Source organism: Galeopterus variegatus, unplaced genomic scaffold, assembly GCF_000696425.1.
Source record: "Galeopterus variegatus unplaced genomic scaffold, G_variegatus-3.0.2 Scaffold200, whole genome shotgun sequence".
NCBI classification, from domain to species: Eukaryota; Metazoa; Chordata; class Mammalia; order Dermoptera; family Cynocephalidae; genus Galeopterus; species Galeopterus variegatus.
Genome location: NW_007726311.1, coordinates 346,308 through 372,901, shown reverse-complemented (window position 1 = coordinate 372,901; position 26,594 = coordinate 346,308). Strand labels below are relative to the sequence as shown.

Below are 26,594 nucleotides of genomic sequence, written 5' to 3'. Positions count from 1 at the left end.
GTGTTGATTTTGTATCCTGCAATATTACTGAAATTGTCAATCAGCTGTAAGAGTTTTTTGGTAGAGTCTATAGGTTCTTCTATATATAAGATCATGTCATCTGCAAACAAGGATAGTTTAATAGATAAAAAAATACATCATCTTAATCAGTAAAAGAATTTATTATAAAGAAGCCGAAAGCTAGGCAAGGCTTTAAAAAAAATACCATTAAAATGCACAGTAATCATAACTCTTGAAAATAAGTGAACATTTGTATTAGAGATTGTGAATCTGCCCCCAACAGAATCAAATATGGTACTTTGGTATTTACCATAATCTTATTTACCAGTAAATAAATAAAAACAAGAGTGAAATGTTTAAATGCTATTTTTAATTTGTTGCCATGAGTTGACAAACATAAATTCATTAAGTGAGAAAATCCATGTACTAGTAATGTAGTAAAAAATAAAGTGTCCAGAAAGTAGAATTTAAGCACTTTCAGAAACATATGCTGTTATAATAACTATTGGGAATGTCTGGATAACAGGAGAAAAAAAAAAAGGTGTTAAATTGTTCTCTGAAGAAGAAAGTGTACTGATCTCTGCAATTTCAAATGCATAAAACAGATAAGAAGAATTGACTGACGGAATGGAAAGATAAAAAAAGTATAAAAAGTCTAAAGCAAGTATAATAAAATATTAATGTATAATCAAGGCAGTGAGTTTTATCGATATACAGTGTAAAATTCTTTTAACTTTTCTGTATGTTTAAAATTTTTCATAATGTTGGGGGAAAAAATTATCACTAAAACAGTTAAAGAAGTTAAGAGTATAGAATACAACATTAACCTTAGAGGGTTAATAATTTTTCTATATCATACTCGAGATTGCAATAAAACAAACTGAATTTGACCTGTAAAGAAGTTCTACTTTATATATTTGGAAAAATGTAATAACCACAAAAATTTTGAGAACCTATGCCATGTAATAATACAGATTACAGAACATCATCTCCATTAAATAGGCAAACCTTGTTCTGAGATAGACTAAACTATTACAGTTAAAGGCAGTAGAATGGGTTAGATGATTTCAAGTTGACTCAATTTCTAAAAATTATCTTATATAACTTTTCATATGCACAAAATTATCAATATTATAAAAGACTTTCTGCATACCACATTGGCGGGAGCACTAGCAGCTGTCTTTTCTTCAATTTTACTATCTGTTTTGGCAACTCGAAGAGAACTTGCAGGATCAGAAGTCTTTTCAACCTACAGATGAACATATTATCAGTATTAATTATATATAACATGTAATTATGCATGAATATAGACTATGTAGCGAATCAGAGTAAAATGTTAATATTCATTTTGACATCAAAAAATCTGAGAGCAAGATGAAGAGGAACTTGAAAAGGCCTTGTTGAATGACCTTTCTCTGCTACAGAAGGGGAGGGTAGAGGGAAGGCTACAGATCTGAGAGGGAGAGGAGGGTAGGGTGAGGATGCAGCCGCTGCCGTGGGACCTCAAAGGTGCTGGTCTGGGAAGCTCTGGTGGTTGGCAGAGGGGCTGCATCTCCCCAGGGGAATGACTATCAGAACCCTGTGCACACTTGAACTTGCCCTCAGGCCCATCTTTGCCTTCCTACCAGCAGCCCATTCCCTTCCTTATTGGGCCAGGCAGAAAATTACAGGTTTGAAAAAGTGGCCAGTAGGAAATTTTCCGTGGATCAGATCTACAGGAAAACTTTATTTAAATTAAGCCAGTCAAATAAACATGGATTTCTGGATCTGTTAGGCTTAACATGGGTTGAAACCATCAGAACAGAGATTTCAGAATTTCTCTGGTCCCTCCAAATCCACATTTACGCTCAGTGATTTAGATTAAGGATTCCTAGAGAAGTTCTTGACACTAGAACTAGGACAGAATATCCTGGAATGTCATCTGCAAAGATTAAACCTTGGCATCCTGTAGTCTGTAAATCTGACTAAGGTAGCTTTACTCATACAAACTGAGATTAGTTATAGTAACCATAGCCTCTTGTCGCATGGACATCTTCACCAAATCACACAATCAGATGCTTAGCATTAAGATGAAACCCCCAGAGCAGTGTTTCGGCCAGTAGCAGTTGGCTGTGTTTATGCCTTTTCACACCACACCTCTACCCTCAACCCCCCACCTGATTCTGATTCTTAGTAAACATTATATTGCAACTAGCAGGTGTCAGAGGTCAATAAAAAAGTTAAGAAGCATTGACCTAGGAAATATAAATCCTCTAAAAGAGACAGCAGCAGGCATTTTATTCGCTGCTGTCCCCTCTAATATCTGCCCTTTTAGAAGTTCCTCTGTTTACAGACAGGCTTATGAGCATGAGATGGGAAGAGACTGCCAGGAGAAAATTAGCTAAGCCCTTGAAAACTGACCGGCAAGACCTCTGGATGTTTCTCGGCATCATCATCTTGTTCTTCATTCACGTTTGATGCAGCAAATACTTCAAATTGGCTGAAATCTGCAAAATTTGGTTGTTCTGGTATCTGCTGAGGTGAGGTACTAGTGTGAGTTATTAGGCCATCGGCATCCACTGGGCGATGCACAATGGGACCAGGAGCCTGTATAATGGTTTTGAATAGAGGAACAAACATTTCATTGGCATGTCAGTGTCACAGAGTAGCTTTCTTTTTCTTTGAAAATATAAAGATGCTCTGTTTCATTATCTGTAAATTCAGGGCAGGGTACTACAGAACATTTAGCTCTAAATAAATGGTTAAGTGAAAAGCTAAGACACACACAAAAATTAAGATATTGGGATAAACCTCCAATAAAAGATACTTTTTTTGTGTGTGTGTCCTTTTTGAGACCGGCTGCACCGCACTCAGCCAGTGAGCGCTGTGAACACACCGGTCATCCTTATATAGGATCCGAACCCGCGGCGGGAGCGCTGGTGCGCTCCCAGCACCGCACTCTCCCAAGTGCGCCATGGGCTCGGCCCAAAAGATACTTTTTCAAAAACTTTATTTTAGAGAAAGTACGTGGAAGGAGAGGGAAGGGTCTGGCCCTACCCTGACTCTCCACTTACACCTATTTTTTAAAATGGGATACCAATACGTCATGTACACTTTCCTTCTATTTGTCTTCCACTCCTTTGCCAGACCAATGCTGCTAAAATCTTCAGTCTAAAAATACATTTATTAAATGTCTGTTTTGTGCCAGACAGTATGGATACAGTAACAAACAAAACAAATAAGGCCCATGCCCTAATAAAACTGACAGTCCAGTGCAGGATAAGAGAGTGAACAAGGAATCACAGAGAACAAGAAATCAAGTGAGACGTTTTATGACAAAAGTAAAGGATGCTACAGGAATAAATCTGAAGTCTCTTTCCTGTTTACCCTTTAAAAATTCTCCATCTCCTAAAGGAACACTATCATCTTAGTATGATATGGGAAATGCTCTGCTCCTCCCTCCCTCTCCAGTTTCATTTTCCATCACTGCACAAGCCACTCCAGTTGTACTGGACTAACTTGTTTTTCCCTGAAGAATATGCCAGGCTTCTCACACATCTCCATGGCTTTGTGGATGCCATTCTTTCTGTCTGGAATGCCCTCTCCCCAAGAGATTTCGCTTTATCTTTCAAGTCCCCACTTAAGTCTTGCTTCCTTCATTTTACTTACACCTTCTCTATACCCTGACCTTACTAGCCACAAGGCTGTCCCAAAGCATTTTATAAATATATCTACCACAATACTTCCATTTTGACCTGGAAGAGATGCAGAGGTCACTTTAACCTCCTTTGCTGATGTGGTAATACATTCGGAGAGACATAGGGAAGTCACTCTGTGAGTCACTGCAAGACTCAGAACATTAATGGACATCTCCTACCTCCCAATCCATTGTTCTTTCCACTAAACTCTCCTTTGTCAAGACATTATCATTTGTTTCACTTTTAAGGTTCCTTAAAAAAATAACTCAGATCATTACTGAAATCCTTATCTTCCAAAATAAGACTTAACTTCGCTGAATTAAGTGCTCATTAAGAATGACCATTAGGTAATTCCTGATCTTCCAAACAGTTCTAAAATAGAATTGAATACCTAATAGACAAATTGGTCATGTGGACTATAATGACTGACATTTAGTAATGAATACTTTGGAGAATTACCTGTGAGGGCTGTGGTCTTGGAGGCACTGCAGGAGGATGGGCAACAACTCCAGCCTGTTGTTGTCCTGCATGAATAAACAAGTCTTCTTTTTAATAAATACATAATCACTTTGCCAACAGAAGAAACAGTTTAAATGAATGTGACCAGAAGACAAAGATTTCTAAAAATCTCTATGGGATCTAAAGGCCAAACCTCCTGGCCTTTTCTCAGACCTCATTTCTCTCATTACCTTGATTACATGAGACATTCTTGACATGTTCCTGCCTGTTTCCAGAACACCATATGTTCTTGGTTTTCTTCTCATATTTCTAACTGCTCTTTATCTATCAAACATGAAGACTTCCAAATTTTCCCTTTCACTTAATGCTTTACTCTAACATTTCTATGTAAATGACTCTCAAATAATACATCAACCTTTCTCAGATCAAAAGTCCAATGACCTGTTGATTATTTACCCCTTTCTTCACCATTACAAACTCATGAATGACTAAAACATAACATCACCTCCTTCTGCCCTAACTTTTCTATTTCTATCAATGTAATAATAATGCCAATTAAACAAAAATTGAAACCTTGAAGTTTGTTATGACTTTTCTCTCTCCTTCATCAGCCAAAACAAGACCTATCAGTTTTCCCCTTTTCCCCACATCTTTCTTTTTAAATTTCCTGTGGCATCTCTTAGGTTCCCATCTTTATATCTGTACTCAAACATACTTTAGATAGTTAAGAAAAAATAATTCCCTCTCACCTGATGTCTTTTTAATCAAAAGTTTTTCTTCAGATAAATATAAAAAAAGACATATTAAAAGACACAAAAACAAAATGTTGTATATGTGTCTTGAATTAACTTTAAAATTAAAATGATAATGATATTATGGTTCTGTGGCTCCTACCTGTGGTGACTGCAAAGGTCCGATTCATATCTAAAGATGATGATCTAGAATGAGAGGGCTGTGGCCTTGGAGGAGGAGGCGGTGGTGCAGTGTTATCAGGGGACGTTCCTGAATGAGACCTGCAAAATTCACCCCATCACAATTGGTCATGCTACTGATAATGGAACTTTTTTCTGTTTAAGCATTCAAACTTAGCTAAGGAGCAAAACATTTTATTAGCATTATGTTTTCTCAAGCAAGTAAACAAGTATTAAAATAAATACAGATAGTGCTGTTTATGGTGTGCCCTGAACAACTGGTTATTTAATGTGGCAAAAATTTTTTTAATAAAGTTATACATTAAACAAAATTTCAAAACTTTTGAAAAGGAAGTTAGATGTCAACATGATTTCAAGATCAACTGCAACCCTAGTGTAATGTTTTCCCATTCAGTTAAAGGTAAAACGAGTCTGCAAAAGAGAAATTCTACTTTGAGATATGGTTAGTTTCAACTTATTAAAGTTTAGATTTTGGTACAATAAGGCAGAATCTGGCTCAACTATTTGAGGTGCCCATCCTTGTGTCACCATGGGCCATCCCGTTTTAGGGGTGACTATACTGAAGCTCAACTCACCCTAGAGATTCACTTCTTTGCTATCAAAGTCTTCTATGTTCTGAAAAGAGTCTCTATGGACTGTGGCAATCTAAACTTTGCATACTGGCATAAAAAGCAGAATAAAATTCAAGATGACTGAGATCTCTTTTAAGAAACACAGGAACTTTATGTGAAGAATCAGAAAGACAAGCAGCCTTCTGACACTGTACACTCTCTGAGAGTCTGTATTACTAGTCTCTCTCTATATCTTATAGGCATGTGTCAAAAGGATATTTACCAAGTACAAAAAGTGAGGAAAGATGCATCTGACCTGCACAGAGCTTTTAATGCCTGGTAAAGCCTTGCAGACAAAGCCTCTGCCATCCTCTACCCTACCCTATGCCTTTCCTGTTTGTGCCTGAAAGGTTATGTGTAACACAGAACTTTAGGGTGGGTAGGCAGCCCACCACTGGGCTGTGCTTCTGGATGGCGTTTTGAAACACAGAAATCTTTTGGTACTTGCATAAGGCTATCTTATACTTACTACTTAAACACACATTCACTGTTTAGGTACCAAAAAGACTATATTATACTTCTATTGCCAAGAAGTTACCAGGCCTTTGTAGACCTTCCACAAAATATCATGAAGAAAATCAGGGTTCCTGTTGTTTTCTATTCAGGATGGAGAGAATCAAAATTACTTGTCATTTACATAAAATAATCAGTAACAGCCTTCAGAGAACAAAATAATCTGTGCTTGGTTAAATAATTTTAAATATTAAAATGCAAAAAGACATTTTAACATACTTTTTATTGACAGAAATACTGACCTTTGACGAGTTACATTGCTCCCGATCTGTTCTGGGTCAGAAGTAAAGGAGTCTGAACTACTGTAACCATCTGCTGATAAATGGGATATGTCCTATTTAATAATAATCATTTCTTCACTTTTTGCTCTATGTACCCCAAACAAATATAACTGATATACTGTTTCAAATCAGAGATATTCAAAGACTGGGTAATTGGCTTAACAGTTCATCCCAGTGTTAATTGTAAAAAATTAAATGGTAACAAAATAAACCATGATATATTTGTACAGCAGACAGAACAAGTTATAGTCTAGAAGAAATAAAATTGAATAATTCAGAAATATTCAAAATGAGTCACAAAATAGTACATATACAGTTGACCCTCCATATCTGCAGGTTCCACATCTGCAGACTGAACTAACCACAGATAGAAAATATTCAGAAAAAAAAAAATATTAATACAACAATAAAAAGTAATACAAATAAAAAAAATAGTCATACAGTATAAAAACTATTTATATAGCATTTACATTATATTAGGTATTAAAAGTAACCTAGAGATAATTTTTATGTATAAGGGAGAATGTGCAGAGGTTACATGTAAATAATAATCCATTTTATATCAGGGACTTGAGCATTTGAGGATTATGGTATCCTCAGGATGTCCTGGAACCAATACCCCGTGAATACCAAGGGACGACTGCATTACAATTTTATATTATATAAAAATATAACTATTTTATGTGATAATGAATTTATTGATCATGGTCAATTGTGGAATAGTGAAAATAAAAATAATTATTTTGTTTTTGTTTATCTATTACATTTCTACAGTATGAATTACTTTTGTAATAAAAAAGTCACTTTCTAAAGAACAAATTAGAGGTCCCTAATTCTTCTCCAGAGGAAATGTTACTTTCAATTTCCTCAAAGTCTTATGAAGCAGCAGAGAATCCCAGAAATAGACTAAGAGTTGTGACAGAATAAAGAAAATTTAAAATAGAAACTCTAGGGATAACTTGAAGGTAGAATACCACGACACATTCAAGAGTTATAAATTGAAGGGATTAGTTATTTGGTTTAGTTTCATTTCAAAATATATCCTTTTCCTTCTCAAATCACAGAATTTAGTTGGTATGAGCAAGATGTTAAAATGAATATACTTCCATTTGAATGTTCTAATAGGCATCTAAAATTTCAGATGTCCGAAACTGAACTCCTATTCTTCTCCCACAAACCTGCTGTTTTCACAGCCTCCCTCATCTCTCAGTTGTACAGGCCAAAACCCCTGGAATCACCCTTGACTCCTGTCTCTCTCACATCCTACATCACACAGGTAAGCAAATCCTGTGGTCTTTTCCTGCAACATGTACAAAGTATAGCCAGAATCTGACCACTTCTCAGGACCTCCACTTCTACCACCCCAGACCAAGACATCATCTTGCCTGAATACTAATAACTGTCTCCTAAATTGTCTTTGTCTGTTTTGACTCAACTTTTTCTGGCCTATTATCAGCCAGAGTGACCCTGTTAGAAAGGAAGCTCAGATCATGTCACTCCTCCATTCAAAACCTTCTTATGGCTTTTCATCTCACTCAGGAAAAGTCAAAGTCTTACACTGCTTCCTGTTAGCTACTATCCTACCACTTGCTACCTCTGTCTGCCAAACTCGTTAACTAATTTTATCGCAGGTGTTTGCTTACTGTTCCAGCAGAAGCAAGTTTTCTGCCTTATGGCTTTACATTTGCTTGCCCTTGTCCCTTAACTATCCTTCCTTCAGGATTCATATGGTTGAACCCCTGATCTCCTTTCAGTTTGAACTCAATGTCACCTTTTGGTAAGGCCTTCCTTGACCACTTCAGTTTAAATGGCACTCTCTCTCCCCTTTCCCAGCTTTACTTTTATCCATGGTATTAATTACTTTCTAATACAAGAGTTATTTACTCTTTCCCCCACTTCTCGCTTATCTCCCTTACAGATTGCCAACTCTATGCGGGCAAAGATTTTTTTCTGTTTTTTTTTTTTTTTTACTGCAAATATCTCCAGTGCCTAGAACAGAATTTGGCACACTGTATCCAATTAACATTCCTAAATGAATGAATATATACACAATTACTTGTGAGAGAGAAAGAAAGGAGAGAGTAGGTAAGAACCAACTGACCAAACCTGCTATATCGAGAGGGATGGCAAACAAGAGGCCTTCCTTGAAGCAGGTGGCAATGGGAAACCATTTACTCATATACAGTATAGGATGTTTAGAGGGTTGACTATTCTCCTCTGCTTTATTCAGTGCAAACAGTATTAAATAGCTATACATTTGAATTATTCAGACTCTAAATCCAGACCTAATAAACTTCAAATGGAGATATGATACTATCTTTCACTTACCTACAGTATTTCCAGAAGCAAATTTCACTGATGAATTTATCTTATTTTCTTCTGAAAGGTCAGATGGTTTCACAAGTAATGGGCTAGTGGGATTAGTATGATCTAGTAGAGAATTAATAGGTAAAAATACAAGATATAGATATACGAATTGATAAATTCATAAACTTCTGAGTATAATAAGATTTCATTTAGATATTCCAAAGATGTGGCAGGTAAATTCATGAAATATAAGACAAAATAATATATTCAATAAAAACAATGTAAACGTGTTTATATAAAATTTTGTTTTCTACCATAAGAGAAGGTACTTTATAATGAAAAAATTTATTTGCATGTTCACATTTTGTTAATTTTATCCCTGTAGTGCAATTACTTAAACAAAAAAACCACACATACGGCGGTAAAATAAGTTAACTTGTGATGCTGACTATACACAAAATAAATCTATCTTTGAGAAACCTAATTAAAACATTTAGTCTAAAATGAGGGAAAATTCCAAGAGTTCAAGCAAATATATAATTTCAAAGCCAAAATTTATTTTAACATATACAAGAATGCTTCAAAAAGTTCACAGAAAAACAGAATTTAATGATAATATGAATCTTTTCATGAACTTTTTGAAAACCCCCTGTATATCTTCAGTTAAAGTCTGAACATACTTTAAATGTAAATTCACACACAACAGTGACCATAAACCACCATAGGGTATTAGAAATGGCACATTTTCAAGTGTCCTTATTTTAGAATTTTATAATTTAAAATCAATAATTTCCTTAAAAAACCTACAATATAAATAAATATACATGCATGTACATACACATATAAATGTAGAAAGTACTAGGTTAAAAAATAAGCAATTATGAAAGAAATCTGAACCTTGACTGAATAATTACCTAAATATTTTAGTTTGATGCTAAACTAAAATACAACACAGCAAAGATTCCTTACCACTGCCAGTTCTTTTAAGTTCCATTTCCTGCATGTGGATTTTACTTGGAGTCATACGAATGGGAACTGGATGAACAATAGCAGTATCCTGGAGACAAATGGGAAGGAATACAGAATTTACATTAAAAATGCAAAGCTAATACCACGAAATAATCAAAACTAACAACACTGTAAAAGACTGGTGGACAGACTTCATTCACACTAATGCGAGCATAAAAATAAATTGTTTAAATGAGAAGTTCTAGAATTATTTTTAAAAATGAAGTTCACTATACATGGATGCCAATCTGATTTATTTTTTTAAAGTACATTTTAAATTGAGTGATTAAAGATATGTGTAAAAAAATGCTCCTATAAAAAAATAGTTCAAGACAGTATTCAAAAACAACCAGATTAATTTGACCTGTTTAAACCTCTTTTAAAATTTAGCATGAAACTTCTACAAAGGAATACTTTTTTTTAAGAGGAACAAACAAGACTCCTAAGTCTAACATGCTAATACTTTTCTTTTCTTTTCTTTTTTTTGGTCTTTTTTCGTGACTGGTAAGGGGATCGCAACCCTTGGTGTGGTCACCCGCACCGCGCTCAGCCAGTGAGCACATCCGCCAGTCCTATATAGGATCCGAACCCGTGGCGGGAGTGTCGCTGCGCTCCCAGCACCGCACTCTCCCGAGTGCACCACGGGGCCGGCCCAATGCTAATACTTTTCTTTTCTTTTCTTTTTTTTGGTCTTTTTTCGTGACTGGTAAGGGGATCGCAACCCCTGGTGTGGTCACCCGCACCGCGCTCAGCCAGTGAGCACATCCGCCAGTCCTATATAGGATCCGAACCCGTGGCGGGAGTGTCGCTGCGCTCCCAGCACCGCACTCTCCCGAGTGCACCACGGGGCCGGCCCAATGCTAATACTTTTCTTAATCCTTTTTCATGACTGTATTACATCTGATATTTCTAAACTTATGAGTAGCAAGTCTAGTTAGAGAAGGAAAGGAATTAATAGTACAGACTTTTGAAAAGAATGAAGGAGCAAAAGGCAAGGAAGAGAGGATCAAGAGGATCAAGCAAAAGGCAATAAGAGAGAGGTGCACCTGGGACACAGGTAGGCCTGGCCCTGGGGACTGAGACCCCTCAGGGAAGGAACCAGAACCAGATCAACTACGAAGAGTAACAGCAACAGACCAGGTGAAAAACATCACTAAGGGGGCTTGGTTCCTTCCATAAGTCAGTTCATACTTTGTATGTGCTGCTGCTGAGGACTGAATTTGAGATCCTTACACTTCCTTGTTACATTTTAGTAACAAGTTTATTAGTTTAGTGTGGAGGATAATGACTTTTCATAGTTTAAGTCAGACATTGTTTTGGTGATAGTACTGAGTTAACACCAAGCCCCTGTTAGAGAAAATTAAGTACAGCATTCAGTCTCTACAGGTCTCCTTGGCTTACTCTCATAATCTCTAAATTCAAACAATTTATAACGAATTCTTTATGGCCACTATACTGACAAATACATTCAAAGTAATCTCCTGCCCCTACACCAGTGATAATCTGGACAGGGCTCATTTAACCCATCAACCTGAACTAACATTTCCCCCACAATTCAAATTATAGTTATAAAAATGAATATTATAGATGGATAAAAGTTTAGACTATTCATGAGTCATTCTGAGGAAAATATTTATAACAATACACTTAAGATATTGTTTAAGTTATATTTATGGTTATAAAAAACATGGCTTTAGGAGCAACTCTACTATTTTCTTATTTTACAATTTTAATAGCAGAAATAACTGTTGGGAGAATCAGAATTTACCATTATAAGGCAAGATCAAAGGAGAAAGAAAAGATAGTTCCTGGAAAAATAAGTTATAATGCCAATCCAAAAACAAATTTGGAAAAAACAAACAAGGAAAATTACTTAGATGCTTTAACTCATAAAGCTTATTACAACAGTAGGAAATATTAACTAGTATTTTCATATCTTTGCAGTACAATAAGGGGATGTCACAATATGACTCCAAGAAAATGAGGAATGTTCTAAGACTACATTCTCCAAATAATCTGCTTAAGTCTTCTGTTCCAACAAATCAATTTTCTATAGCACACTTTAGTTACACAACTACTGGTTGCTGTGGGCTTTAGTTTGGTGGATCCCGCTGCTGGCAGAACAAGGCAATTCCTTGATGAGCCTGACACAGATGACCAGCTCTAATCGCAGATTATTACATCAGAATCTGCATTTGTGACTCTGATGGGCAGCAGGATAGAAAGCTTTGACTTTAAGCATTTCAACATTCAAATGAAGATCCACCAATGTCTATCTGCCACTGGGTCCTGAGCCACAAGATACAAAAGTAACATTTTCTCAGCTCCAATCTAGTGTCTCCAAATTTAAAAAAACCAAAAAACCCAAAGAAACAAACAAAAAAACCCCACACAAAAAAAACCTCACAGCAGTGACAGGCTCTACCTGCTTTCTTCTACCTATTTTGATAACCCAAAGCCTTTAGGAAACCCATTCCTAATCACTCATGACACATTTATATCATATATTTGGACACCTGATTTTACATAATTCAGCACTTTATTAAATATTGCCTTATGCTCATGTATCTGTATTTTCTACATTCCTTAAATCCTCATTTCTATCTGTATGAATCTGTCTTATCTACTTCCCACTCCTTTGTCAATAACTTAGTTAAGTACTCATCTTCTCCTTGATCTCTCTTGATCCAGTCAATTCTTCACTTTGTTACCTGAGTCATCGTCCCCAGCGACCCCTCCCTGCCTTGACCCACTTTATCATGGTACTCCATGCTAGCTCCTGTTACCTTATGAGGTAAAGTTGAGCTCCTTAGCCTAGCATACAAAGATCTTCCCAATTTGATTTCAACTATTGTTTGGTTCCCATCATCCCCCCGTATATGTGTACCTTATACTTTCACCACAACAAACAGATCCTGTTCATGATATTCACTCTGCTTGGCATGCCCTTGTACCCTTCTGCCAATTCACAGTTTCATTCAAAAGTCAGCATACAAATATCCTCTTTTGTGAAAACTTCCCCAAATATATTGGACTGAGTTAGTTAGCCAACCCTTTTTCTGCTCACAGCTTTGTCCAGTTATTCCATGATAATTATCACAATTAGCTATGTTACAATCATCAACTTATAATAATTAAACTGTGGTCTGCTTAAGACTGGAATCTGGTTTTTGAAATCTTTGTATTCCCAGAGAATATCACAGGCACCTAGAAGGGGGCACCACCAAATCAGATGAGTTGGCTGGCCATAATCAGTGATCAAACTAACTTTTTTCATACTTCTAAGCTGAATTTCTTAGAAGTTATACAGCTCTCAAGAATGGGCATAGTCCACGGCAAAGAGTAGTGCACTTGACTTCTCATCAATCTAGAATATCCCTGGTGTTCTGATTCACATGCATCCTGGTAGAAGCATATTCTACCAGAAGCTTTTAAGCAGTTCAAGAAAAGAAATCAAGTTTCTGGAAATAAGATAATCAGAATCTCAATTTCATTATAACTTTGGGGGCCTAATAACTACCCATCCTGGTTTACATGTGAGGTCACTGCACTGTGTAATGAGTCTCTCTAGGCACTACAGAACAGTTTGGAGCTTTTCATAGACTTTTAATTTATTGAGCAAATGGCTAATTATCAAAATTTAGCTTCTTTTTAATATCCACTAAATATTCCCAACACCGTAAGGTATGTTAAAATCATATTAAAACTGTAGTGTTTTTTTCCTCCTAAGTGATTCCTTTCTAATCTGAATAGGGCTTATTTACTTACTTATAATCCTTATTTATATAAGCCTTGCAAAGGATCATCTGGGATTATGGCTACACATTGTGGTCTGGTAGGTAGGTAATATTTCAAATAAGTATTAAATAAAAGTAGAGAAACTCAGATACCATAGGACACAATTAGGAGAAAGCAGGCATTCTCCTAATTGAAAATTTAAAGTAAAATTACTGGTTGGGGAACAAAATTCAGACTTAAGTTTGCCACCATAAAAAAAAAAGATTTCTGGGTATCAGATTATAAATACTTAAAAATGTCAACTTTTTAAATCAAATCCGGAGGTCTAAATTCAAGTTTAAAACGTCAATTAACCATTATTTATCTTAGAGCCTCCTGTCACACTACAGACAAAAGAAAGTATTGAGCCATATAATTTTAAACACTGGACCTGGCATTCATAAATTTGGATATTATTTCCAAAAAGTTAGAACATCACTGCTATTAAACCAAATATTTCTCTACATTTCCTGATAGTCATAAGTCAATATATTTTGACTGAGTTCTAGATTTTTCTATATAATGTTCTTGCCTGGCCTGACAAAAATTCATAATACTATGAATGATTATTTTCACTATCTTTTAGGGGTTAGAGAATAAAATAGAGAGTTTCTTTATAGCTACATCAAGTCTTCCTTCCCATAAAGTACTTTAAGTTCTTTAAATAAAATTAACTTGACTGTATAATAACTAAGAGATAGGAATAATATGGAGAAACGGAAGTTAAAGCTTAAGGATACCAAGCTTAAAAGTAAAACTTTAAGCTTAAAAGCAAAACTTAAAGGTAAAGCTTTATTTTAGTTTATAGAACTTGCCCTTTCCCAAGAGACCTTAACTACAGCTGCTGATAAGCAGCAAAAATCAAGTGTTGCCTTTTTATTTCTCCTGCATTTTTCCAAGATTACAATCAAAGATAAATGCCTTAAATGCAAGAAAAGAGAAGCCAAAGGCACACAGATGATCTACACATTAGCTGGCCCTTGAATACTTAACAGACTATAAAATAAACATTTAAAAAATGCCCATACATATCTGTTTGAATCAATAAATATAACAGCATCCTTTATATTTCAAATAGATATGAATTCTTTAAACTACAAAACACACCAAAGATCCATTAATTTAAACTGCTGAAAATATACGTTATCTTTAAATGCCACTTCTCCAAAATCCACATTAAATGACAAAACCATTTTTACATTTCATTAATAAATGCTGGCTGTCTTTGCTCAGAAACATCTAAAAAGAATGCCTTGTGTCACTTTCTCCAAATCTTTCTATTCGGCTCATTTGAAAAAATGCTACCTTTACACTCTTCTTCCCTTCCTACTTACTTCCTCTTTTCTTTTTGGAAAGTGATTATTAGCATGTCCTCTTTAAAAGAAAAAAATAAAAATAAAAAACAGAGAAGTGAAAAGTGAGAAGAGTGATTAACAGCTAAGGTTTTGAAGTTTTCAAATTACTTCAGGGACAGGTGGGACATATATAAAATTAACTCTACAGGGATATAATTTATTTTTAAAATCAAGATGTGAACTTTGTAGCATTTTCAAAGCAACACAGTAAACCACAGTAAGACAAGACAGAGGCTCCTTTGCACAAGGGGAATCTTCGAGCAACAGCTCTGTATTGTTTTGCTAAATTTGATTCTAACAGATGTCAACATACTACTTAAATAAAAGCCATATCATTTGGAGTATCAAAATAAAAGATGACATTGCATAAATACTTACATATGTAGTACATATTATGTGATGAGTAAGCATACAAATAAAATAGTATGTACATAAGTGTCACTACACTGAAATAAGCTGTATGTGTTTAATAAAACATACACTTAATTAGCAAACGACGAGGTTAACCAAATCAGTTGTCACAAAATGCTTCTTTAAGACACATGTACCAGATTTTAAAAACACACAATTTTCTTTCACCAAAATAACTAGAAAATACAAGGAATGGCAAAAAATATTCTTTCCACCATTAAGCAAACAAAAATTGAAAAGCCTGCCACCATTTCCCTCTAAGCACTCCACTGAATCATGCATATCAGCTAAAAACCATAATGAATGGAAATTTGGGTTAATAAAATTAATTTCAAACAAGCAAGCTAAGTGATTGACTTACAGGATCAGCTGGTGCAATGTTAGAATCAAATTGGGTCAGAGTTTGTGAGCTTGAAGAGCGTTCACTAAATGTCTCCCACTGCTGAACAGACAGAGGAGAGACAAGTCAGCACGATGAGAAAGATGGAGTAAAAGATCACTGGAGAAGATTTAGCAAAGTAATTCAGAGGTTGCACTGCAAGTTGTGTTTCACAGGTCTAACAAAATCCCATAATTTCTATTTTTCCATAAACATTTTATACTTATCTATGCTGGGTCATCTTGTAATGCAGGGTGAGCAGCTTCACAATCAAATGTATAGTAACAATTTTATGCAATCTCTATGGAAGAGATTAAAAACCTTGAAGAATTAAAACTCAAAACACAATATAGGAACAGAGTCTAAGTGATACAAATGGCCACCAAGTAAAAAATGTAAAGGGGCTTGTCTTGACTAGAGAAAGAAAGATCACTTCAAATCCTTCTTCTAAAACTCAGATGTTAATGTATTGATTAGGTGATGCTAATGAGCCAAAGTTTTGGTCAAAACCAAGCAAGTCAGTGTGACTTGCCAGTGCGACCCCTGAAAGATGATTCTACTGTGTACGTGCACATATTTCACACATATGTACAGCTACTTAATAAAATATAATTGAGATAAAATGCAAAGAATTCTAAATTAATATGTTTGAGCTTATGTCAATCTGTAGCAAGTCAACCCCTGCAATCAGCACTACAAACAGGGCCATGCCAAGTCACAAGACAGAACTGCCAATCAGGCACCAGCCCCCCCCGCCCACCCCATGCTAGAAAAATAAGAATGCGGACACAATGAGAGCAAATCAAGCATCTGAGCATGTGTTATATATAGAAGATGTATTCTGATATGAAATACTATTCTACTAAAAGAGGTACACAAAGAAATATACCTCTTAAAACAGGTGGAGTGTTAAGTCAATATTAATTATAGCAAATTCTATTTGTTTTGAAGATTGTAATAATAAAATACTATAGAATTTTTACATCAAAATCGTATTAAAATTATCATTTAAATTATGATTTGTAAGAATTATCAGTTATCCTCTAAAGAAGGAAAAACATCTACACATATACGATATACACACAATGTTTACACACAGACACAATTATCCCATTAACCAAAATCCTCTTTTCATAATTTAGTTTTGGAAAGTGTACATTTTTATGCTCCAAAGTTCAACTTACTATTTAAAATAATGATATTCAATTTGAGAAGACATGTAGAAACTAAATATTAGCAAATGAGCACAATGGCTAATACAATCATTCAACAACTTATCCTACAGATTAGTTTTACTATGAAAATTAAGATATACCGAGAAATAATGATGCATTCAAAGTGTTTCATGAATGAAAAAGCCTACATAATTCACTTTTATCATGGGACATTTCTTCAGGGAAGTGACTGACCAATATGTTAAATATAACTAGTTTCTTCAATAATTGTTGCATGCATGCAGAAGGGATTTTTAAAATTCTAATTACCTAACTGTGGAGAAAAGTTTAGACGCAGAAGATTTTTGCCAAAAAAAAGGTATTTGCCTTTGTATCTCATGTGCGTGGCATGAAATTTAACTCAGTTTCACAAGACTGTACGTAATCTACTTGAGAGAACAGAGACACTCTTATCTTCATGACTCATATAACGGTTAAGAGCACTGGCTCTGGAACCAGACTACTGGAATCCTAGTTATGCTGTGCAACCCTGCTCAAGTTACAAAACCTCTCCATGCTTCAGTTTTGCCATCTGTAATACCTTTTGAACAGAACTAGCACATTAAAAGTGCTCAATAAATGTTAGGAATTATTATTAGTGTTAAACCTGGTAGTGCTTCATTCTTATTCCTAGGTGCTGAATAAATATATGTTGAAGAATATTAGTGCTTTGTGGTAGACAATTAAAATATAATCTAAATTCCATATCCTGAGTAGAATTTTTATAAATATCATTAAAATGTCTCAAAAATCAATGTTTTATTAGCATCTTGATTTTTCACAAGTAGCAAAATAATTACTACATTCATGACCTTATTACCAAATGCTAAAAAATAAAAAATAGGATTATTTAAGAAGAAAAATGCAACTACTGGAATCAGAAGTTAGAAGGTACGTGGGCTTTAGAATTGAAAAGCTTTAGAAAGAGTTGCTTTTATTTACAAAATGATATCAATGGAATAAAAATACTTTTAATCTGATATGGCTTTTTAAAAAATGACAGAAATGAAAAAATGCGTAAAAAATAGTAGTGTCAAGAACACTGACCCTATTCTCCATAAATCCTCTCTATACTAGCAAATTCTTTCAAGGCTTAATCCTCCCTCTAGAAAAACACTTACATTAATGATTTTACATCTGATGGTAGGACGGATGGTATGATGTTTTAATGCCACCAACATAGGTATCTTGGCTATGATTATGTCATAGAGCAACAGCAAGTAGTGTAAAACTGCCAGTTACTTCTGTTTTCCACCTGTCCAAAATTAACTAGCATGCTCTTTTTTTTTTTTTTTTTTTTTTTTTGTCTTGTCCGGCAACGGATCGCAACCCTCAGTGTCGCGCCCGTACCGGACCAGGACCGGCAACGGAATCGCAACCCTCAGTGTCACGTCCGCACCTCGCTCAGCCAGTGAGCAGGAACCGGTCTGTATGTGGGATCCAAACCCTCAGCGGGAGCACCGCCGCGCTCCCAAGCGGCACACTGGAGCAGTGTGCCACCGGGCCGGCCCTAGCATGCTCTTTAATCTAGTATATTTCTGGCTTTAAAAGACATGAAAGCACAGAAGCTTACTACTTTTTCCTGAAAGTCAAAAAACTTATTTTTGTAGCTTTACCTAATACAAAAACGGTAAGAAAAAAGAAAAGAAAATTGTTCTAACAAGCTAGAGCAGTGGTTTCCAAATGGAGTTCTCCAGAGCGCTAAAGTTTTTTTTTTTTTTCCTTTTTGTCTTTTGTCGTGACCGGCAACGGATCGCAACCCTCAGTGTCGCGCCCGTACCGGACCGGGACTGGCAACGGGATCGCAACCCTCGGTGTTGCTCCCGCCCCTCGCTCAGCCAGTGAGCGGCCGGTCTGTATGTGGGATCCGAACCCGCGGCGGGAGCGCCACCGCGCTTCTCAAGCGGCGCACTATAGCACTGCGCCACCGGGCCGGCCCCAGAGCGCTAAAGTTTTTTTTTTTTTTCTGTTTGTCTTGTCCGGCAACGGATCGCAACCCCCAGTGTCGCGCCCGTACCGGACCGGGACTGGCAACGGGATCGCAACCCTCGGTGTTGCTCCCGCCCCTCGCTCAGCCAGTGAGCGGCCGGTCTGTATGTGGGATCCGAACCCGCGGCGGGAGCGCCACCGCGCTTCTCAAGCGGCGCACTATAGCACTGCGCCACCGGGCCGGCCCCAGAGCGCTAAAGTTTTTTTTTTTTTTCTGTTTGTCTTGTCCGGCAACGGATCGCAACCCCCAGTGTCGCGCCCGTACCGGACCGGGACTGGCAACGGGATCGCAACCCTCGGTGTTGCTCCCGCCCCTCGCTCAGCCAGTGAGCGGCCGGTCTGTATGTGGGATCCGAACCCTCGGCGGGAGCGCCACCGCGCTTCTCAAGCGGCGCACTATAGCACTGCGCCACCGGGCCGGCCCCAGAGCGCTAAAGTTTAACAGAGGGGTCTCATGGATGTTTCAGGGGAGGTGGGACCTCAGACCCTCTTCCCTTTCCAATCACAGTGGCCCTTTTATTGTTACATATAATGGAGCTACAAAGTAAATGGGGAGCAGTACATTTATCTCAAATTATTTTGCTTATTATACTTGTTCATATATGACACATCTTTAATGCATCTAATATGGTTATATCACTCCATTTTGTATTGAAAAAAACTAATTATAAATAGTTTGGCAATGTAGAAAATACTTTTTTCATGTGGAAAGCCAGATTAGTGACTTCTCATAGCACTTCCAATGCTAAGATTCTAAATGTATATCACATATGTTGCTGTATTATAGGACTGAGGAGGCAGTGCGACACAGTGGACATGGCAGCTGACTAAATATCAAAAAACTTGTGTTCAAATCCTAGCTCTTACCCCTTATTGGATATGAGACCTCAGCCAAGTCATTCACCCTTTGATCGTTAACTTCATACATCTGCCCCATCTAACTCACAAGGTTTTAAAGGGGATAAGTGGTGGAAACCAAATGACAGTACTACTCATAAACGTACTTTGAAAACCTCAAAAAGTCACATAGTTACAAACATTTATTTATCATAGTCATATCTAATATGTTCTCTCAACTATGCACACATGCTGAAAGAGGTATATGCTGAAATCACCCTGTTTGGGACTTCTTACCTTAAAAAAGTTAACTTTTAATGAAAGAAAAGGGAAGCTTTGCTAACCTCACTGCTCTGATTCAGCTCAGGCCAAGTCTGGTTTAGTGACGGCATTGAGGGTGACTTGCTTGGAGGTGCCTCAGCAGGAGAGCCTGAATAACCTACCTCACTTTGCTGATCCCCAACATCTGTTTAAAAATAGAAAAATTCTCTGTAAGCAATATATTTTAGTTTAGGAATATTTACTTAAACAAAATGTAACAATATCACAAGCAGTAATTTATAATCTGAATTTCCTTTCCTTATGTTCCCAAAGTAAACATTTTAACAATCAAACAATATTCCTGCTACTTATGGTCCACTTGAAACCAAACCTTCTCATGAAAATAAATCTAGTTAAAAATAAGTAGAAAGAAGAGTGTTATACATAATAATAATGCAATGGGTCATGTGCTTTGAATAATTTTCTGATGAATGGATTTGTACCACTTTTCCAAAAATGGATAATAATGGATTTTCTCACTATTCTATGGAATAGTAATTGGTAAGGTGGCTTTGAAACATTAGGTTTTCTGCTTAAATAAGTTTGGGGATACTATAATTCCATGCACATCTGTATATCAAGACATGTGATGTCCCAGAGTAAATAAACTTTGTTCAGTTTTTCCCAAACACGAATTCTTTTCATCAAATAAAATCCCTCAATATTCCCTTGGATTATACCTTGGGAACTTCTGGTTTACACTAATTCACTCACATTTTCTCTACAAATCTCCCTTATTACCAAAAAGCACCACATATTTGCAAGGAAGACAGCAAAATGAGAGCCCCCAGTCATGGGCAAAAAGCAAAGTCAATGAGGCCTTATGAAACAAACTTTTATCATTAGACTTATTGGCACTTACAGACTTAACAGAGAGACAGGCAAATCCATGATACTATTTCAAAATGGCTTTTAAAGTATTTTGAGGTTTCATATTCTATCTATCATTATAGTTAAGCACGAACTTAAAATAACTAAACAGAAGGAATTTCAATGGTAACTAAATTCTCATTCCAATTTTTCCAGGTTTAAATGGCTCTGAATATAATCCCAGTCAACAGGAAGTACTTAATCTATTTAGGACCCATACCAAAAATATGATTCTGATATCTGTTACTGTCTGACCATGGGCAAGTCGAATAAAACAGCACCTGAGTTTCTCCATCAGAAAGAAAGACATTTGCCTTTACATGTTAGTACTTTACTTCAGATTACTAAATAGACAGCCATATAACCTAGTGATTTATAGATTTTAATCTCTCAATCTATTCATAAGTAACTTCTCAAGTTTTAGTGTGTAATGTAGGACCTAATACATAGTAGCACTCAAGCATTTATTAAGTTGGTTTTTATGTTCTTTATTTAAATGTATTTGCCTTTACTGTCATTTTCCTAGAACCACAATTAACTATTGACAGTTGGGAAAGTTCTAAAAATTTTCCTTCTGCCTGTTCTATTACATGATTCTCAAAATATTTATTTACCCTAACGTTATAGCTTTATAATTATACCACACTGTGAATTCTAGTTTGCAGGGCAGCACCATATTTTGATTTATTTTTGTTTTCTAAGATCAGGAACCATTTCTATTTCTTTCTTAGTACTATATCTGCTTGAAGAAAAGTGTCAGGGTAGTATGGAACTAATAGGAGGCAGAAAGGCTCCAGGTATTGTTCTTTAAAGTTCTTAAAGAAGAACTAATGAAAAAAATATTTAAGATAAATAATAGCAGCAAATTTCTCATTAGATAGTTAGGAGTTTTCAGTGGGAACAAAAATTGGATCTTTTATCCCCCATGATAAGAAAGAGAAAGGAAGTTAAGGAAAGGAGGACAGAAGTTATAAATTTGACAGTTCACTGAAAGTGAAAGTCAGCCAGGAGGATAGTGAATGAAAACGTGCCTTTAAGAGATCTCCCAAAGCAGTGGAGTATTAAAGAAAAGAAAGATAAATTAAAATAGTATTAACTATAAGATGATTAATTCACACACAACAACAAAATTTAAAGCCAGACTCTATTCCCTTACTTTTAAACATCATCTTAGGGCAATCTGAGACCCTGGTATGGCTTTCAAGATCTCAGTTCTCATGATGTTGTCTTCTGACAAATTTAGGGCCAGACTGTACTCCACCCTACCTCAGGGCAGTTATAATTTGGGATAGATCCTTTTTTTGGGGGGGGGGGGGATAGAACCTCTCTGATTCACTGGTAGAACACTACAGTGGGTCCAGCCTCTTGAGGCTGAGAACTGAAATGCTCTTCACCCAAATAATACTTTATAATTATTCCAATTTAGTTATTTTCCTAGAGTAGCAGTTCTCAAACTGTGGACCATGAGCCCCTTCCTCGAGTCCCCAGAACTCTTTTAAGGGTGTAAAAAGTCAAAATTATTCTTGTAATAATATTAAGAATGCTTTTTCCCTATGTTGACATTTGCACTGATGGTGCAAAAGCATTGGTGGGTAAAAGGGCTAACTAATCAGCAAAAAAACAAGACAGTGGCAACAAAATATACTAATAGTCATTGTACTCTTCACCCCCACACCTATAAATTTTTTTTAATTTTAATATAATATAAATAAAAATAAATATGCCTACTGATCTCACTGAAGAGTGTTCAGGACAAAGTAGTAAAAATTAATTTTATTAAATCTTAGCCCTAAAAACACATCTTTTTAATACTATGTGTGACAAAATGGGAAATATATATAAAGCACTTGTGCTGCATATTCAAGTACAATGGCTGTCCCAAGGAAAAGTACTTGTATGATTCAAGGTGAACAGGGCACTTTTTTCATGCAACACCATTTTTCTTGAAAGAAAAGCTGATAAACTACAATTATTCAGACTTGGGTACTGGGCAGGCATTTTCCCCAAAATTAACGAAGTCAGCCTGTCACTTTAGGGAAAGTAACTGATTTCAGTATTTGTTACTAAAGACAAAGCTCAAGCTTTTAAATGAAAATAAGAATTTAGGGAAATGTTTATCAAATTACATATAACAAATGTATATGTTGTCCATAAGCTCAAGAGCTTCCCAGCACCCACAGACTTCTCTGAGAGGCTGTGATATTAATATGCTTTTTCGATACTTTATAATGAAATATCCCAACATCTGAAAGATATATATAACTCAATGAACAGATAATTTACAAATAACTAATGCATTATGTTACACAATCATGCATGGAAAAAGCGTTCATTCAAAGTACAAGACAGACCAATGGATTTTAATGAAACAGTACTAAAAATTCATGAAGATGGTTTCAGCTTCCACAGTGCAACTAACCTTTAAGAAATTACCATTTGTGTTTTGACTGTACCAAAGAATATCCACAATATCTGGAAAAGCTATAAAATAATCCTTCCTTTTACTATGTGAGGCTAGATTTTCTTCAGGTACTTCGGGGATTGGCAATTTTTTCTACAAAGGGCCAGATAGTAAATATGTTAGGCTTTGTAGGCTATGGTCTCTGTTGCAGTTATTCAACTCTGCCATTGTAATGCAAAAGCAGCCATACACAATTTGTAAATGAATGAGCATGGCTATGTTCCAGTCAAATTTTACTGATGGACACTGAAATGTGAATTTCATACAATTTTCATGTGTAATGAAATATTTTCTTTTGATTCCCCCCCACCCCAATGATTAAAAAGAAAAAAACTTTCTTAGCTTGTAGGCTATACAAAAATAGGGAGCAGACTATACCTCAAACAAAATAACATATACAAGAGATTGAATACAGAATTAAATATGACTATCTAGCTGTCTTTTATTACGCCAGATATTAAAGAGATTTGCAAAAAATGTAAAACAATGCTACTCTTTTCATATTTTTTTTAAATTTTGGAGAATATCAACAAATGGCAGTCAGTAGAAAAAGTGCAAACTACCTATGTCCTAGAAACCAACAATCAAGAGTCTGAGGAGAAGCATTAGGTCTGGAAATAAACTGCACCTCCTTTAACTTTGCTTCCTATAAATACTCCAACAAAGAGCTTCCTGCCCGCCCACAAATGTTAGTCTTTAAGACTGTATCCTTCTGGAGGCAGGGATGTCGTTTTACTCTTACCTGATGCAGTGTTCCAACCTAGCCTCCTGCTGGAACACTGTGTCAACCCTGCCTCCCTCCTGAGGGTTCTGCTCTGCCCCTGACATCATCAGAGCATCAGGGCTGAAAAAGAAGAGCATGAGCCTGAATTATTTGTTAAAGTTAACCCCAAAAGGGCTGTTACGCAAAAAGTATCTCCATATATAAAAGTGTGTCTGGGAGTGACAACCTGGTGTGATCATGCTGACATATGGTTGTATTCTAGATTTATAAACACTGGCAGTAGTTTTCATCCTTCTATCTTTCAAAGAATCTGGAAAGTTCCTAGCTTCAGTTCAGTACAGTGTACCTGTGGAACAACCTCTTTCTTAACCTGTTTTATTCTAGGTTTGTAACCTAGATCCTAAATTTGTCTTATTTTCATAATTTTATACTTGATAAATTAAAAAATTATCTCAAAAGTGACTGCCAGCTATTATTAATCTTATAGAAATATACACACTTCCCTAAAGTCTCATGGTTTAAAACTTACTTTGCTTTTAAGCAGCAAAGAAATCTAGGAAGTTCTTCCATCATGAAGGTTCAAGGTTCCAACCTCATTTAATAGCTTCATCAAGGCAAAAGTAACCATATCTTCTACTTATCTGAGATGTGACTATTATTCTCGCAAAAAATATTTAAAAGAAAAAATAGGTTTCGATGAGTTTTAAATCTTCAAGGAAAACTACAAATGCTGACTTTTTTTATTAATCCAGACAGGTATAAGCAATGCATATGCAGAAAGAAATTAAAGACCGAATTTAAGATATGCTTTGTTTTGTCTTGAGTGATATTATATGCATTAAAAAACTAAGTTCTATTTTCAAAATGAGCTCTACTTATCCCCCAACATGCCACAAAATCTAAACTTATTCAGTGAACAGAACTTAAGAAGTTCTATGTAGAAGTCTTATCAGTTTTAAATTAAAAATAAAGGTTTCAAAAAATATAAAAGTAAAAATGTGTCCAACAAGGTTTGAAAAAAACAACAACCATCATTTACCTAAAGTTCTAATTAAATTTTATCTGTTGACTTTTTTACAATACTGATTAACATTTAATAGCACCTACTTATTTGACTCAGCTATTAAACTTCAAAGATATCACTTACAGAAATCTATGGGAGGTTCCCATTTTCCAAGGGTAGTTAAAAGTGGAAAAAGTCCACTTAAAGTTAATCCACTTAAAATAAGGACTAGACTTTCATAAAGAGAAAAAAACAATTTAACTGGGGGCTTTATCTTAAACTTACACAGAAAACTGCAGAAATTAGTATGAAGAAAAAAGAATGAAAGATGTTAATTTTGGGGGGTATAATCTGGTGGCAAAATTAAAAAGCACTGGGGCTCCAGGGCTCCAGGCTCTCATGATACAGTACTGAGCAAGAAGACAAGGCTCACATTCCCAGGGAGTTCTCTTTCTAACAGAGGAAGACAGAGATGTCCTTCATTCACTTTCGACTTTCACAGCATAACCATAAAGGAAAATGGTCATTTCTGTAAAAAATAATTAAGGGTATCATTAATTATTACCAAGGACCCTTATTAATACACTGATACTGAAACCAATCTTTTAAAGCCCCTACTGCTGTCATCATCCTTGTAGAGTTTTTCTTCTTCAAGTATTGTCTAGCCATGTTTGTCAATGTCTTTGCCAGGATTTGAGAAGTTCTAACTACTTCTGCCAATTTCATTAAATGTAACATCTTGGCTAATATTTGTAATTCAACTGTACTGACTTGTCAGGTACCATACCCAACTATCTGGAAAGAAATGACACTAGTGTTAAGAATGCATGTTTCAGGGTGAGGTGTAGTTTAAGAAGTAATCCCTTAAGTGGAAAGTTAATAATAAGTAATAGCGCACATTTGTGTGATTTTTTTTCTGCAACTAAGAGCGCTTGGATTTTTCCTCTGCAACTAGGGACACCTGAATTTTCAAAGGCAAAGATTCCAGGTTATTTGTATAAAACAAAGATACACATATAAGCATGTTCACTGTAACACTGTTTTAAAGGTAAAGCCAGGAAACAACTCCAAAATCCATCAATAAGGAACTGGTTAAATTAAGGTACATTCATATTACAAAGTACCTTATATGATAAAGAATGTGACAGCTCTATATGTGACGAAATGCAAAGATGCCCAACATTATAAGAAAAAACAATCAAGGGGCCGGCCCGGTGGCGCACTGGATAAGTGCGCCGCTTGGGAAGCGCGGCGGCGCTCCCACCCGAGGGTTCGGATCCCACATACAGACCGGTTCCCGCTCACTGGCTGAGCGAGGCGCGGGAGCAACACCGAGGGTTGCAATCCCGTTGCCGGTCCCCGGTCCGGTACGGGGGCAACACTGAGGGTTGTGATCCGTTGCCGGACACGGAAAAAGACAAAAAAAAAAAAAAAAAAAAAAAAAAAAAAAAAAAAAAAAAGGAGG

The 26,594-nt window shown here is 36.0% G+C and overlaps 1 protein-coding gene across 7 annotated transcripts in view; it reads right to left on the bottom strand.

The window, feature by feature from the left end:
• Positions 1-26,594, bottom strand: part of REPS1 (RALBP1 associated Eps domain containing 1) — a 120,890-nt gene that overhangs the window by 4,038 nt on the left and 90,258 nt on the right. For 4 of the 7 annotated variants that reach the window (XM_008565530.1, XM_008565535.1, XM_008565510.1 and 1 more), the window contains 9 exons: positions 20,095-20,216; positions 15,693-15,773; positions 9,750-9,837; positions 8,802-8,903; positions 6,435-6,507; positions 5,031-5,149; positions 4,137-4,201; positions 2,401-2,586; positions 1,154-1,249 (listed from right to left, as the gene is read on the bottom strand). In XM_008565530.1, coding sequence (XP_008563752.1) covers positions 1,154-1,249; positions 2,401-2,586; positions 4,137-4,201; positions 5,031-5,149; positions 6,435-6,507; positions 8,802-8,903; positions 9,750-9,837; positions 15,693-15,773; positions 20,095-20,216 — 932 coding nt within the window. The remainder of the gene's footprint in view (positions 1-1,153; positions 1,250-2,400; positions 2,587-4,136; positions 4,202-5,030; positions 5,150-6,434; positions 6,508-8,801; positions 8,904-9,749; positions 9,838-15,692; positions 15,774-20,094; positions 20,217-26,594) is intronic. The other 3 variants (XM_008565515.1, XM_008565526.1, XM_008565521.1) reach the window with 3 other exon arrangements.